General features: G+C 60.7%; 1 protein-coding gene across 4 annotated transcripts in view; it reads left to right on the plus strand.

Moving 5' to 3' along the window:
• Positions 1–15,311, plus strand: part of DNAJB6 (DnaJ heat shock protein family (Hsp40) member B6) — a 68,831-nt gene that overhangs the window by 38,064 nt on the left and 15,456 nt on the right. For all 4 annotated transcript variants that reach the window (XM_073810142.1, XM_073810143.1, XM_019930241.3 and 1 more), the window contains one exon: positions 12,160–12,363. In XM_073810142.1, the coding sequence (XP_073666243.1) occupies positions 12,160–12,363 (204 nt within the window). The remainder of the gene's footprint in view (positions 1–12,159; positions 12,364–15,311) is intronic.

Raw genomic sequence — 15,311 nt, forward strand, 5'->3', positions numbered from 1 at the left:
CAAACTACATACAAAGGCATCAACTGAGGTTTTGGACCCGGGTGAGTTCTGCACTTTGTGGAGAGCCATGACTATTTCTCCTTTTCCCTCTGGCCCCAGCATTCAGGGAACAAAGACTCCTCTTCTGCAGTCCAACCTCCATAGGAATACAGACCCCACGAGGGCAGGCTTTGCCCATTTTCTTGCTGCTTCTCCCTAGCCCGTGGTGCTGGAAGCATTCCCTAAGTATCTGTTGTATAAATCATCCCATGGCACTCATTTCCACTGTGCCCCTGGAATGCTGCCTGTGAGCCTGGGAGCACCGTGTCTCCCAGTCCGAGAGTGCCGAGTAGCCACTAGGTCTGGTTTGGGAGGACTGGGGGGTGCATCTTGGTTCATGACACTTCTTTGTTCTTTGGACCACTGAATAGTCCATGGTGGTGGAGTTTCACAGTCTAGTAACTATAGCAGCTTATTACTTGTCCTTTTCCATCCCAGTAGGATTGATTTGCTTCTTGAAAGGAACACAGAGCACAGCAGCATCGTGCTGTTCTCCCCACCCCTTCCCTCGTCCTGTCCTGGTCCCCAGAGGCATTCAAGGCATCGGTAGGACATCACGAGAACAGGACTTTCTTACCTGGAGCACGTCCCAGGGCTGTAGGACCCAGAGCTGGGCCTGCTGTAGCAGAAGCAGCGTTCATCCTTCCTCCCGTCGTCTCGTAGGGAAGACCACATTTCCTTAGCGTGTGATGCGGGGAGTTCCCTGCCCTTGCGGAGCTCCACTCAGCTGGACGGCAGCGCGAGCCCGCGGGCAGGGTGTGGACGTGCCTGAGAGTACTGCAGGCGGTGAAGCCGGGAGGGGGAGGTGGCCTCTTTGAGGCCTTCCTGGAAGTAGTGGTCAGACTTCGGTCCTTCCGGGGGCCGTCCCAACGTTCTGGTGGCCATCCCTCCACCCCAGGTAGGTGCAGCGGGCAGGCACAGTGTGACCACGGTCTTAAGAGGCTAATACTAGGCTTGTTCCCCTAATTCTTTTTCAATAATCGAGATTTATTGGTTTTGAGGATCAGTACACAGGACATTCCAGTTTGCACACAGTTCTTCATGTGTGTACCAAAAATCTAAAAAGTCATGTAGATATTTTTCTTCTTGAAACAGTAATTCCAGCGACTTTCCAGCTTAAGTTCTGGAGGTAGCATTTCCTTAAGAGGATGTCAGGTACCAGTATCTTCAAATGTGGACAAAGCTGTTACACCCCGAGTTCCACTGTTGCACAGTTTACTGTCATACACACTGTACCTACATACATACATATGTTAGCCGACTCACTAGGGAACCTGGTTGGACGGCCACCAGCACAGGTGTCTGAGGGCGCTGAGCTCTGACTGGGACGGCCAGCATCAGGCAGAAGCCAGCGGGGAATAGGAGTCATTTACGGTATTCAAGACGCGTGAACTGTATGAGTGGGTTTATATCCAGTTGCCGCGTGATGTGCCGTGTACTACAGCGTGTGAAGACCACCCCCAGCATCTTCGGAGTGTTAGCTGACGCCCGTTCAGAAACCACTCTTTTCTGGTTGTACCAAAAAAATACCGCCAAATGATTTCCCCTCTTTGAGTCGTTTCTACTTGAAAATGGGATGATGTGGGATTTCTTCCTAATTAAAAATGTTTCTGGAGCTCCTAAAAAAATCTTGCATTTACCAAAGAGGTGATAAATACACCCCTGTGATTGCACAAGGGGGAAGATGGGGACCACCCACGGGGCGCGGCTGTGCCCCTCCCAGCGCGAGGCAGCCAGACGCCCGAGCTTCCTGGTGAGCCCCTTCATCCACTGGGCTTTACACCTCCCTCTCACTCTGGTTTGCATTTGCTTCCAGGGAAGAGTTACCCTTTCCTGCTGCCGTCTTTCCACTTTGGGGGAACATTTTCCCCTCTGCCGCCCCTCAGTCAGCGGCAGTGAGGAGGTGCCCGGAGCCTGCACCCAGCTGGGTTGCACTTGCTGCTGTCGGCCCCAAGCCGAGGCCGAGGGCTCTCACCTGACACACCGGCGTGCTGGAGGTGACGCCAGGCCTCTGGTAGCACGGGCTCCAGGACCGGGCAGGCGGGCAGGCGAGGCGGTCTCCGCGCGTGACGCCTGTGCTTCCCCGTGCCGCGGGCCGCCCGAGGGGACCGTGCGCAGTCGACCCGTGCTCGCGTGTTGGAGGAGCGTGGCGGAAGGGTCCTGTGGAGGCCCGGTGCTGGCTGCTGGCCGCCCTGCTGGGCAGGGTCTGGGTTCCAGCTGCTTCTGGAATGGTCCCGTGCGCCTGGCTGGGGCAGCCGCCCAGCCCGAGGTCTGTGCCTGGGGCTGTTGGCGCCCGTCGCACCTCTGGCCTGAGAGTCTCGTGCAGCCTGGGGAGCGTCGGCGCTCCTTTGTTCCCGTGACTGTTGAGGTGTTGGCGTGCGTGCGTGTCCTTGGAGGAGGAGTTCTGTTGAATCGGGTGCCTAGAAGAAGTTGAATAGTCAGTCGGGTGGAGAAATGTGGGCATTTAAAGCTGGAAGCCATAAATTGCTTTCCACAGAGAGTATGTGCCTACCAGCGTACTTGTCAATACTGGCTGGTAACAGTTGTTAAACTTCAAATTTCTGGTTAAATTTCTGGTTACTGTATGAGGTGGAGCCTCTTGGGTGTTGGCGGCATCCCTGTTTCTCTGCAGTTGTTCCCTGACTTCACAGGCCCCTGTTACATCATTGTTTTAGGAGTTCTTTGCTTGCTCTGTTAAAGTGATTTTCCTTTTCAGTTGTCATGTTTTCATTTGACATACTGTGTGTTTTTTTGGGGTGGCCTTTTGTTTAATGTCCTACATGTTCCACAACTAAAAAATTTTCATTTTTAAATTGTTTTAAATTTTTTTGTGGTACTTGGGCCTCTCACTGTTGTGGCCTCTCCCGTTGCGGAGCACAGGCTCCGGACGCGCACGCTCAGCGGCCATGGCTCACGGGCCCAGCTGCTCCGCGGCATGTGGGATCTTCCCGGACCGGGGCACGAACCTGTGTCCCCTGCATCGGCAGGCGGACTCTCAACCACTGCGCCACCAGGGAAGCCCAAAAATTTTCATATTTTTTTATGTACTTTCACTTGTATGTCTGTTTGCTTCTTTAATTTACTTGGAACGTTTGTATGTGTTAAAAACACCCAACTTTCTCCCAGATTTCTTGCCAGTGTTAATACCTACTATATCTCATTCAACACACAGCTGTTCAGGACTTGTGTTCTCTTGTCCTTTGGGTCTTCTTTTCGGCCCGGGTTGCACTTTGTCATGTGGTGTCCGCTGGTGGAGTGCTTTGATGAAACAACTGCGAGTTCATGGCACATGGCCGCTTAGTCTACGTAATACGGTTTTTTAGTAAGTCTTTAACGGATGTCAGTATCGAGAAGAAGCTAGAATCACTCGAGATTTTTATGTGGATTAAACTGTGTCTTTAGGAAAATAAGATTTTGTGAATACAAGACCCTACCAAAATTAGAATGTTTATTCTTTTTGATGATTTATTTCAGTTATTGTTTATTACGACAGCCTTCGGTCATTTTTTAATTTTTGGCTGCGTTGGGTCTCCGTTGCGGTGCACGGGCTCCTCATTGCGGCGGCTTCTCTCGCTGCCAAGTACGGGCCCTAGGCGCTGGGCTTCGGTAATTGTGGCGCGCGGGCTTAGTTGCTCTGCGGCATGTGGGATCTTCTCAGACCAGGGCTCGAACCCGTGTCCCCTGCATCGGCAGGCGGATTCCTAACCACTGAGCTACCAGGGAAGCCCCTTCGGTCATCTTGATGGAAGTCGTGCTTCAGCCGCACGGTCCAGTCCCTGCAGCCTGAGTGAGGACTGAGCAGGAAAGCCTGGTGGCTCGCGCCTCAGGGCGGGCCTGTGTCCCGCGGGTGCTCAGGGCATCAGAGCATTACTTTGTCCTTTACGGAGCGGGTGGTAGGAGTGCCCCCGACAGCACACAGCCCTCGCCCCTGCTTCCTCTCCGTAGGTCCTGATCCTTACCCTGCTGCTCTCGGGGCCTTTTTCAGCCAAGCGGGCACGTGGCCCCAGAGACGGTGGTCTCTGCCGGAGGAGTGTGGGCCTGGGGCTCTGCGAGCGCGGCCTGCTGGGTTCCTTCTCCCTCTGCTGCTTCCCCTTGTGCCGGGGGCTCGGCGGCTCCTGGGCAGAGTGACGTGCCGGGGTCGGGAGGCCGGGGGCAGAGGCTGGCTCTGCTTCTGCCTCCCTGGGTGGGTTTCCATGTCGTGATTGTTCTCGAAGCGTACAACCCCCGGGGGTGTGTGGTGGTGAGATCCGAGCTCCAGGCGCTGTTGGCCAGAGCTGTGACACCCCTACTTTCCGGGTGAGTGTGGGGCCCCATCCGCCCGAGCCCGGCCGGCCACGCCCTCCATCCCGGGGTGCTGTGATGCCTCCGGAACTCCCCATCCGAGGAGCAGGTTGCTGAACTGCCTGCCCCGCAGCTGTCTCCACAGACGTTAAACGAGTGAAGGGAGAGGCGGGCGCATGCGGGGCTGGCGGATGCCTCAGAGCAGGTTAAGGGGCTCCACCCTCTGTGACGTTACCATGAAGGACGCTCGCAGCCGTGGTGCTGGGGGGAGGCCAACCCCACCAGCCCCTGACGGGAGCTTTCGACCCTTGCTGTGGATTCTGTGCAGGACTTAAGTTCAGAGGGGCTCGGACAGGAGAGTTCCTGCTGTTGTCTCCTTGACCTTTACCCTCGGTCTGTGATCCTGCCGTGTCTGCACAGCCGCAGCCAGCACCACCGCCCACCTCCTGCCAGAGCCTGGGCCCCTCCTGACTGGGTCCCCCTTCGCGTGACCGCCTTCTCGGTCCGTCTGATGGTCTGTCTGACGCGTCGCCACCGTGTCGCCTGCCCGCAGTCTGGCAGTGAGAATTAAGTCGCTCCCTGCTTAGAATCGCCTGCGAGGTGCTGGCGACTTGGCTGTGCGCCCGCTCTTCCTGCGTCCTCTCCCATCCTTGACGCCTGCCCTGCCGCATCCGCGTCACATCGTGGTCTGTGCCGCCTCCCGAGGCTTCCCCGCGAGCCTCTGTGCCTGGCTTTCTTCCCCATCCTGGGAGCGGCGCCTGCTCTTCCTCGTCTCTGCCCCTGCTTTTGTCTCCGCGTCCTCCGCCTTGTTGTGTCATGGTTTTCTGTTTGCGTGTGTCCAGCACTGAGTCCCTGAGAGCGAGGCAGCATCACGTGTGTCAGGCACTTATCAGGCCCTAAATATTTGAATCCTCTCTTGGGCCAGTGATGCATTTTTGGATGTCTGAGTCATCTACATTGGTGTCAGTGGTATGCATGATAGGAAGGAGTATGGGATTAACCCCTGCCCCGACCCCTCAGAGAAAGGAAACAGCAGCCACAGCCGCTGCCTGCTGGATTGTACGTATTTGGAAACAAGCGGCTCTGTTTTTATATGAGGAAGTTTGCTCTCATTTGCGTGTTATCAGCCAGATTCCTGCTGCGCGTTGGGACTCCATTTGGGGGAAGAAGCGGAGCACGTGGGTTGGTGGTTGTGCCCGAGGGACGGCGGCTGGAACACCCCTGCATAGTTCCTCGGTGACTTCAGGGAGCTTTGCCACAGGGGCATGGGTGGGTTGCGCTTTGTTTTGAAATTTTATCTAACTTGGTGCTACAAGGCAGGATGTTTTCTGTTTCCCAAATGAAAAGGATGCTTGAATTGTATCCCACGTAAACTTTAGTTAAATTCATGTGCGTTAATAACTAATTTCTGCAGAGGAAAAAGTTAGCAGAAATTATGCCAAAACAGTAAATTCTGTTTGGGTTGTAAGAGTGGATGTGACTTACTTATTTTTCTTCAAGTCATGTGTTTCGCCTTTATGTAGTAAATTGCTGAAACAATTAGTGAATTTTCCGTAGAAGAGGACTCTTTCAGCAGTTAACAGAAACGTATGGAAATTTTGGAAGAGGCTGTAGGAAGAAGCCCAGAATGTGGTTGGCTTTCAGCAAGCGTGATGTTGGGAGTAGGGGGATGGGATGGGAGTGGCGGTCGTCTCTTCTTGGCGTCAGCTCTTGGAAGTTTAGGTTGTACCAAGAGGCCCCACGTGGATCTTTGACGGCGGGTGTGGGTGGCCTGCGTGGGGGCCTTCTCTTCTCATGAGGGGGGCGCGTCCTCCTGTCCTTAGCAGGTGCTGGACGTCGCTGTCACCTCCTCTGACGGACTCAAAGCGTCTGCCGTGTGGCGGCATTTTGTGTCCCATGACCCTTGGTGGGCAGCGCCCTTCTTTTGGAGAAGGTTTTTGTTCAGAGAAGAGCCAACCCTGGGACGCCCACTCCACCATCCACATGGGGCCGGGGGGCGGTCTGGAGGCACGAGGGGTCCTGTGAGTGCTAAGACCACCCCTGCCCCTCCCTGAAAGTGGTTGCCGCCGATGCTGAGTTCAGCAGCTGAGCATCGCAGAGCCCGAGGCTCCTTCTTTAAAGTGGAGGAGCGCTGGCTGCAGGCGTTTTCTTGGGCGGGTGGTGGAGGCACCTGGGCTGTCGTCTGGGTGTCAGAGGGATCCTGTCTTTAGGGAAGAGTGTCTCGCTGAGGAGAGCCTCTGTGGGCCTCCCGGGCAGCGTCCACCATCTGGGAACCTTCCTCTCCGCTTCGGGAACCACAGGCTCAGGAGTTGTTTTGGCGACGGGGCTTGGGGCAGCGGTGTCTCCTCACGCAGCTGGACTCACAGCCCATCCTCTGAACCTGGAATGGAGCTGGGCCAGTGGCGTGAGTCCCTCCCTCCTGCCGTCTGAAATCAGGGCCCCACGTGCTTAGCCAGGGCGGCTGGGCCTCAGAGGACGGATCTCCGCATCCAGGACCCCCTTGCCCGAGGCCCGGCCTCCCTGCCACACCCTCGAGGCCCGAGGTGTCTCTGCTGCTTCAGCGGTTATGTCCCATAGCCAAGGGTGCCTTGCTGGGGGCTGGGGAGGAAGGGGGTCTGAGGGCAGAGCGTGGCACAGTCCGGCTCAGTCCTCCCCACGCCCACACCTGCAGGGGAGGGAGATCCCGGGCTCTGCTCTGCCTTCAGGGAGAGGCCTGGTTAGTCCCCTGTCACGGGTCACGTGGTCCAGCCCCCTGGGCCTCCCCGACTCAGGGGACGGACGAAGCCCTTGGAGCTGGGGCGGGTCTTGTGGGAGGACTCGGGGCGTGAGGGACGCTGTGAGAACGAGGAGCCCCAGGCGGCACGACAGGGAAGCCCTGGAACAGACTGGGACGCACTGGAGCCGTCAGAGCGGATGCGGGAGAGGCCGCCAGCAAGGCCTCTGTGGAGCCCTCACCCAGGCGTCGGCGTCTGCCTCTGGAGCTCCGGCGCTGCTTTTCCCGGGGCCTCTCACGTCCCCTTGAGACGCCTGCCGTCCGGGGGAGGGGCTCCCCCTCCACCCAGGTGCTGGGCCGGGCACTGGCGTCCCTGGCCCCGTCTGCCCTGAAGGCAGAGCCACCTCTGCCCTTGAACAGGCCCGGGGGCGTCTCCGGTGCCCGGCTTCGGGGTGCACACGACAGCCGCTGGGGGCCGTTTCCAGACCTCTGCCATCTGCGTCCTGGAGCAGCTAGGGCAGCTCCTGGGGCGAGCCGGGCTGCGGCGCGGGGAGACGCGGTAGAGGCCTGTGTCGGTTCTGAGACGTCAGCTGGGCCCGGGGACAACGGTGCTGGGTCGGGGCAGGACGGCCTCCTTCCCTGCCCTCCAGGGCTGCCCGCTCTCCTTCGCCCGCTGCACGTCTGCCGAGCCTCCTGTGCCCCTCGGCTTCTCGTCTCCTGCTCAGGAGCCGTGGGACACAGCGGGCCGCACGGGTCCGCTCACCCCCGCTGTGTGCAGTGAGGCCACGTCCCTGCAGGGCAGGCACCGTCGTGAACACGTGACGTGGCAGGAGTTGGCTGTGCTGATGGCCTTATTCAGAGCGGCAGCAGCAGCGGGCCGTCTTCTCGGACCAGGGGGTCCCGTGTCGCCCGCAGCTGGTTGCGCTTGTGGGTGTGGTGACCGCCCCTTCTGTCCGTCTGTCAGTGCCTGCTGGTATTCTGTGTGTAGTGCAGTGGGTTCAGAATGAGCGCTTGAGTGAACACGAGGGATTCCTTCCAGAAGGTGTGCAGCGGAGACGCTCAGATACGCTTCCAACAGCCACCTTCCTTCTTCTCCCCAAACCCTTTTCCCGGCACTTGAGAAGTGGAGGAGCTTTATGGGGGCCTTGTGGGGTCTGTGGCTTGACCACCCTGCTCCAGACCCAGGGCCTCTGGGGCTCGTGATGTGGGAGGGCGGGCCTGGGCCACAGAGGCGACGGTGTAGGTGACGGCGTCCACCAGGGCCGGCTCGTGCGACAGTGAGGCAGGCACCCAGCTGTGTGTCCATCGCAGCTTCTGAAGGGCTCGCCTCGGAGCCTAAGCCCGAGAGTCCGGCTCTCAGCTGTGGGCCCTGCATCCATCCCTGGACAATCCCTGGCCCAGAGACGGTGCGGCTGGGCCCTCAGGGAGGGGGCTTCACAGAGGTGAGGCCGGAAGTGGGAGGGCGCCAGTATTTGCCCGGGGCGGCTGCCGGGGGAGGGGGTCCCCAGGACCCGAGAGTGTCCTCACCTTCACCCACAGCGGGTCCCAGTCTTCGGGGAGGTCACCAGACCCTGAAGGCCTGGAGTGTGTACTGTGCTGTGCACTGGGAGTTGTTCCGGAACGCCAGGAGGAACGTCTTAGTGACCGTTTCGTCCTCTGACCAGACGGCAGACACGGAGCGTGCCCAGCGGCCCTGAGAGCTGGGGTGGCGGGGGCCTGGGGACGGGCTGGTGTGTGCAGCCGGGGCCCCGGGGTGACAGCACGGCTGAGGGGGCACGCTGGGCGGATGCAGGTCCTACGGGAGCCACCCGGCCTGTGCGCTGGCGCCGCTGAAGACCGTCAGGGAGCAGGGCAGGTGGCCGTGCCCTGCGCGGGACGCAGCCGGCGCTGTCCGTTCACCGGGCCTCCCGCGCCCGCCTGGCAGGTAAGTGTCGTCTGTGCCCACGGCCGTGCGGTCCTGCAGGTGGGGTTTCCCTGGGCGGAATGGGGCAGGGGGAGCACCACCTCTTCTGAGCGGCCGACAGGGACCCTGTGGGTTTGAACTGACCTGAGGTGAGTAACATAGCGGCGGGCCGGCCCCCGGGGTGCCCTTACCTCCTGGGATGCCCACCCCTACCACGTCTAGGCCCGTCGCAGTCACGCAGCCACTCAGAGTGAACACGCTGATGTGTGTTGTCCAGCACCTGGGATGCTCAGGCTACACCTGTGGGCAACGTGTCATCCTTAAGGTCTCATCAAAGCCACCGGGCGTGGTTGCCTGGTTGCGCCTGGAGCCGGGGAGGGGCCGGCTGCTCACCCTGGAGGCCTCCCCAGGTGGAGACAAGCTGAGCCTGTGGCTGGGCTGCTGGGTGCCGAGCTCCCTGACCCTGACGCAGGGGCCGCGAGCCTGCAAGACCCTGCGGCCATGCTGGGGCTGCCCATGCTGCCCCACCTGCCGCGTCCAGTGCGGATTCTGAGATCAAGTCGCCGTGGTGGTGTTCTGTTAGCCGCGGCTCCGTGGGGCCCCCTCCCCTGGGAGGGCTTCGTGGATGGGGGAGTCATACCTGTGTCTGGACCCCGCAGAGCCCCCGGGGGGTGGAATGGCCCTGAGTGCCCCCAGCCCCGGCCCTGCCCTGGGACCCTCGCTCGCACACGTTCCTCCTTCAGACAGGCGTGTTCTGGGAGCGCTCTGCTCTCGAGTAAAGCCTGCGTCCAGTCGGTGCTTGATGACCCCCCTCGGCGGGCACAGGGGCGCCCCTGCTCGAGGGACGGGGAGCAGATGTGACGGCCGCGCCCGGGGCCTGCTTCCTCAGCTCAGCGGTCCGTTTGACTCTGAGAAGCCGCCGTGACGGTGGCCATAGGTCCCCAGGGGACTGCTAGGGGTGGCATCTGGTGTGACGGTGGTCAAGGCCACGTGCGCCGACCGACAGGTGCTCTCTCCGAGCGCTGGCCGCACAAGCGGCTCGCGCACGTCTCTTGGAGGGAGGGGATGTGCTGTTGGGAAAGACGATGAGCCCGGGGCACCCTGCCGAGGAGCAGTACTGGGAATGTCGGAGGCCCTGCAGGGCGAGGAGAGCCTTAAAATGCACGCCCGGGGTCACCATACTTCTTTGCGGTGTCAGAGGAGGTATCCTCTGCGGAGCGCGGGCGCTGTGAGCGCGGGGTGGGGGGGCTGGCGTGGGTGACTGGGGGTGGGGTGAGCTGATGTGGTGAGAGGGAGTGCGGTGAGCGTGGGTGTGGTGAGCTCGGGTGCGGTGAGCGCGGGTGCGGTGAGCGAGGTGTGCTGAGCGGGGGTGCTGTGAGCTCGGGTGCGAGCGTGGGTGTGGTGAGCTCGGGTGCCGTGAGCGGGTGTGCGGTGAGCGCGGGTGCGGTGAGCGGGGTGTGCTGAGCGGGGGTGCAGTGAGCTCGGATGCGGTGAGCTCGGATGCGGTGAGCCGGGTGTGGTGAGCTCGGGTGCGGTGTGCGGGGGAGGGGTGAGCTCGGGTGCGGTGAGCGGGGTGCTGTGAGCTCGGGTGCGAGCGTGGGTGTGGTGAGCTCGGATGCGGTGAGTTCGGGTGCGGTGAGCGGGGTGTGCTGAGTGGGGGTGCTGTGAGCTCGGGTGCGGTGAGCCGGGTGTGGTGAGCTCGGATGCGGTGGGCGGGGGTGCGGTGAGCTCGGGTGCGGTGAGCGGGGTGCGGTGAGCTCGGGTGTGGTGAGCGGGGGTGCAGTGAGCTCGGGTGTGAGCGTGGGTGTGGTGAGCTCGGATGCGGTGAGCGGCTGTGCGGTGAGTTCGGGTGCGGTGAGCGGGGTGTGCTGAGTGGGGGTGCTGTGAGCTCCGGTGCGAGCGTGGGTGTGGTGAGCTCGGATGCCGTGAGCGGGTGTGTGGCGAGTTCGGGTGCGGTGAGCTCGGGTGCGGTGAGCGCGGGTGCAGTGAGCGGGGTGTGCTGAGCGGGGGTGCAGTGAGCTCGGGTGCGGTGAGCGGGGGTGCAGTGAGCTCGGATGCGGTGAGCGGGGTGCTGTGAGCTCAGGTGCGGTGTGCGGGGGAGGGGTGAGCTCGGGTGTGGTGAGCGGGGTGTGGTGAGCTCGGGTGTGGTGAGAGCGGGTCGGGGCCAGTACTTGAGCTCAGGTGTCTGGTGGAGAGGGAGGGGAGGCCCCACGCCTGTACCCAGAACTGAACTTGGCGCTCAGGGTCGTGTAAATGGTGCGGAAATGATTGTAATCGCGCACCCCCATGAGAGAGCAGGTCTTCGTTACAGGGAGCATCTCTGCAGGCCTGTCGTCCTCCGCGTTGGCGGGGTTTGGGGGGCGGGGGGGGCCCGGCAGCGATGGAGGGAGGGTCTGCCTGGGGAAGAGCTCGAGTGGGCGAGCACCTCGGGTCACACTGGCTGTCACCTGCTTGGGGCTCAGCGGTGTGCGCCCTGGACGCCGTCGTTTGGGTGACGGGCCTACCCACCCTCCAGGGAGCAGGGTTGTTGAGGCACAGGAAGGCTACCGTCTGGTGTCACTGCTCCCATCAGACGGGTTGTGTCCTGCCTGCATTGTTACCAGGTTTCTGACAGCCTTTCCCTTAAGCCCTGCCAACCCGCCGTGTGACTGCTGGTCAGAAACCCCCCAGAGAATGAAATTTGAAGTTATTCGGTAACTATTATCATTCGTTTTAAATTTTATTGCTAGTTTCCACCTAATGTGCAAAACTTCTGTTTTTGGAAAGACCGAGAGAAACACGATGTGGAGAGCAATGAGCAATGTTCTTGGCTGTGTGTCTGGTGAAGGGGACCGTGCGTGCGGGTCCCCGGCCCAGAGCTCGCAGCCGCCCTGTGGCACGAGCGGGCGGGAAGCAGGGTGGCCGCAGGGCTGTGCAGGTCCTGGCATCACAGCTGCCTGAGAGAGAGACCAATGGCTGGCCCGGAGCCCACTCCTCCGGGGTGACACCCTTGTGCCGATTCTGAGGGTGAAATTTGTCATGGGGGCCCCGTCCTCCTCCCTCCTGAAGGTCGAGTGTGCTTTCAGGATTCGCTGCCGACCCCCTGGGGGCCGGGTGGGGAGCTGCCGCTGTCACTGGATTTCCACGCTCCTTTGGTTTCCTCTGTTCTCTCTGGGAAGATCCGGTTGAGGCACCAGGACCTCCCGCTGTGCGGCTCATGCCCGTCTCCGTCCTGTGCTTTCAGGTGTGGCCGACGAGGACGCCTTCGCAGAGGAGTGCCGGCGACGAGGCCAGCACGCGCTGCCCGGCCAGCCCGCCAGCACCAGTGCCCGCCCTCTGAAGTCCCAGCGGCCGGCCTCTGTGCCCAAACACGCGCCCCACCCCCCGGGTGAGGGCGAGGACCACCGGGCCGGCAGCAGCTGGGAGCCCCCGGCCGCGTTCCCCGCAGGTGTGCACGGGGTGTCCGCCGCGGAGCCTCCCCGCGGGGCTGCCTCCCGGCCTTCCCGGGGCCCCCGAGGACCGAGATGGCACCTGTGTTGCGTCCTGGCCTGACGGACGGGCAGGCGGGTGGGGGGAGGCCGCGTGGAGCCCACATTAAAGCGGGGTGCCGGTCTCCCACCACGGCATGCAGTGTGTTGTTGTGGGCAGCAGCTGAGCCGCTTTGTGTAACTTCCAACTTCATACTGGGAGTCTGATCCCGCAGAGCGGCCCGCCCAGCCTCTCCTGGGGGCCCTGCGGCTGCAGCCATGCCTCCCTGCCTTGCTGTTGAGTTACAGGCAGAACCTGACACCCGCCCCCAGGGGTCCTGTGGTCAGGAGGATGGGTGCTGACCCACCCTTACCCCAGGGGAGGTTTCCCACCTCTGGATGCAGTGAGGCTTCGTGACCCCCTTTCTCCAGACCCTGCTCTGCCCTCTTCCAGCTTCTTGACCTGTAATTTCTTAGACCAGATGGGTCTTTGAAGTGTGTTCCCTGTAGAAAGTTCTGGATTACTTCTGACGGCATGGCTGTGCATGCAGGCTGACCCCGGCTGAGTCTAAAGGCCGATGTAAATCTAGTTTGAATTACTCGTCAGTTTGAAGCGTTTGTGCCCGTCTTGGCTCTCAGCACTGGAAGTCGCCAGGTTGACCACCGCAGGTTACGTGGAGGAAGAGGTGGATCCTTCCTTGGTCCCTCGTTTCAGGGTGACGTCTCTGTGTACGTCGTGAGGTTAGTTCTGTGAACCTAGGACAAGAAAGCATCGTCTGCACAGGGAACTGGAAGGATGAGGTCTATCCCTTTCTTCTCCCAGAACTTTCTGTTGGGAGCTCTGTCCCTTCAGTCCCCTTCTGGCCCTTTTCATGTGGAGCAGGGTGTGTGTGTGTGTCTTGAGGAGGACAGGGGAGTTGTCCCATCCACCCAGTGGAAGGCGGGTGTCCTGGGTTCTGAGCCAGGGTGCAGAGCCCCGCGGGACTGCGCGGACCTGGCCACCGGCTGCCAGGGAGCAGTGCCACCCGAGGCAGATGGGCCATTTGGGAACGTTAGCCTCTTCCTGGGTAACTGAAAGAAAAATAGAGGTGACTGGGAGGGCCGTGTGGATTCAGAGAAACTTGTTCTGCCTCGAATGGGCGTGTGGCTGTTCTCCCCAGATTTATCTTCACCTCCTGGTCCTGGCCGCTCGTTGGCTGGACTTGGCGAGGGGCAGGGTTGTAGATGCAGTTTCCCTGAACAAATACGATTTGAACAGGGACTTCACGGGCTGTCCCTTTGGTTGGAAGGTCACCATAAACCTGGGTGTCTAAACTGGGCGCGAACATCCCAGTTTCCAGGAGTGAGGCGCGTGGGCTCAGGCCTGCCCGGAGGAGCCTTGCTGAGACACCTAGCTGGCTTCCTGAACGGGAAGTGGACCTGGGGTCACAGTGAGGCCCGTGCTGCCTCTCAGCGCCAGAGACCAGGGCTGTGGACGGAAGGAGAGTAGCCACTGCTGGGGAATCAGCAGAAAAGAATTCTTCTCTGTGAAGTCTTGTGCTCTGTCAGTTTTTACCATCAGGCCCCTCCCAGGTGTCGTCTCCAGGTGGGGAAACTGTTGCCTTACGAACCCCGCACATGCTCACACGAGGGCGAGCAGTGGTCTTGTGCGTTTGCCGAACGCTTCCTGCCCGTGTTGCACAGCGATGTCGGGCGGCCGGGGCTCGCGGCAGGTGCTGGGCGCTGCGGAGCGCACCTCTTCTGTGTGTGTGGTTTGTTTCCTTCTTTCACATCGAGCTACGAGGCCTTCCAAAGAGTGTCAGAGTGCATCACCAAAGAATTAAAGATACGCTTTTTACATGACTGGAGTGAGCTCGTTTGACTTCTTATCGAGAGACGATAGAGCTGCTCCGGAGGAAGACTCCAAAACTGGGACAGTGGAAAGGCTGCTGGGGTAACAGGGCAAAGCTAGGTGCCCGGTGGGTCAGGGCCTCCAGGGAGCAGAGTGATGGGCCCCCGTCCTGCCCCGCCACGCCTGCCCCTCCAGCGGGCGCTCTCCGCGTGGGCTGGAGGCTCCCGCGGCCGCTGCCTGCCAGGCTTTCACATTGCGGGCAGCTTTCTTAGCAGCGTGTGGTGAAGGGCTTGGTTCCCTACACAGTGTCCGGTGCCCCCAGTTGGTGCTTCAGCCATGTGAGCAATCGCCGGGCTAGGTGCCCCCGGGGCTGGCGGGGTGGGCAGTGGCCTGGCGGGCTCTGAGGATTTTAGGCTAAAAACGAGCTCTCGCTTGTGACGCGCTCAGGCCGCAGAACATGGGCTTCGTTGCTCCTGGGAGCATCTCCCGTGTTGACAGTGCGGCCCGTGTGGTTCAGGGTCCGGGTGCGGCTGGGGGAGCCTTGGCCTGTCTGCGGGGGGAGTTCTGTGTTCAGCCCGACAGTGCCTTCTTGCCGGCATTCACTGTGGTGTTAACCTGCTGTGAGACGGGGTGACCGCCCCGGCTTTATTTCAGAGGACGCATCGCACGCCTCTCGGAGCCCGTAAATTAGACGGTGAGATGTGGATAAAGGATTAGTGTTTTTCATTTATGGATTCCACACACGCTGGAGGTCTATCGAGAATGTGCAACTGTGAAAAAGGAAAAATTATTCAAAGTGAAAAAGAAATTCACGAATGAAAGGATAACATTGATCCTTTAACTTCCCAGCTCTGCCCGGTGTGTGCCCGTGGGCCCCTTCTGGCTTAGGAGGTTCATGAGTGGAGACGGGGCCGGGGCCTGAGTATGAGGCAGGAGAGGGTCCCGGCGCCCCCGTGGCCCCCTCGGTCGGTCGTCGTGGTCGAGTGTGAAAGGGACAGCTGAGAGGAGCGACTTCTGGCCGGAGCAGCCTGGTCACAGGGACGGGGCTGCCGTGTGCTCGCGGTGGGTTAGCAGGTGTCTCTTTTCCTTCCTTTTGGC

This window comes from Tursiops truncatus, chromosome 9 (assembly GCF_011762595.2).
Source record: "Tursiops truncatus isolate mTurTru1 chromosome 9, mTurTru1.mat.Y, whole genome shotgun sequence".
NCBI classification, from domain to species: Eukaryota; Metazoa; Chordata; class Mammalia; order Artiodactyla; family Delphinidae; genus Tursiops; species Tursiops truncatus.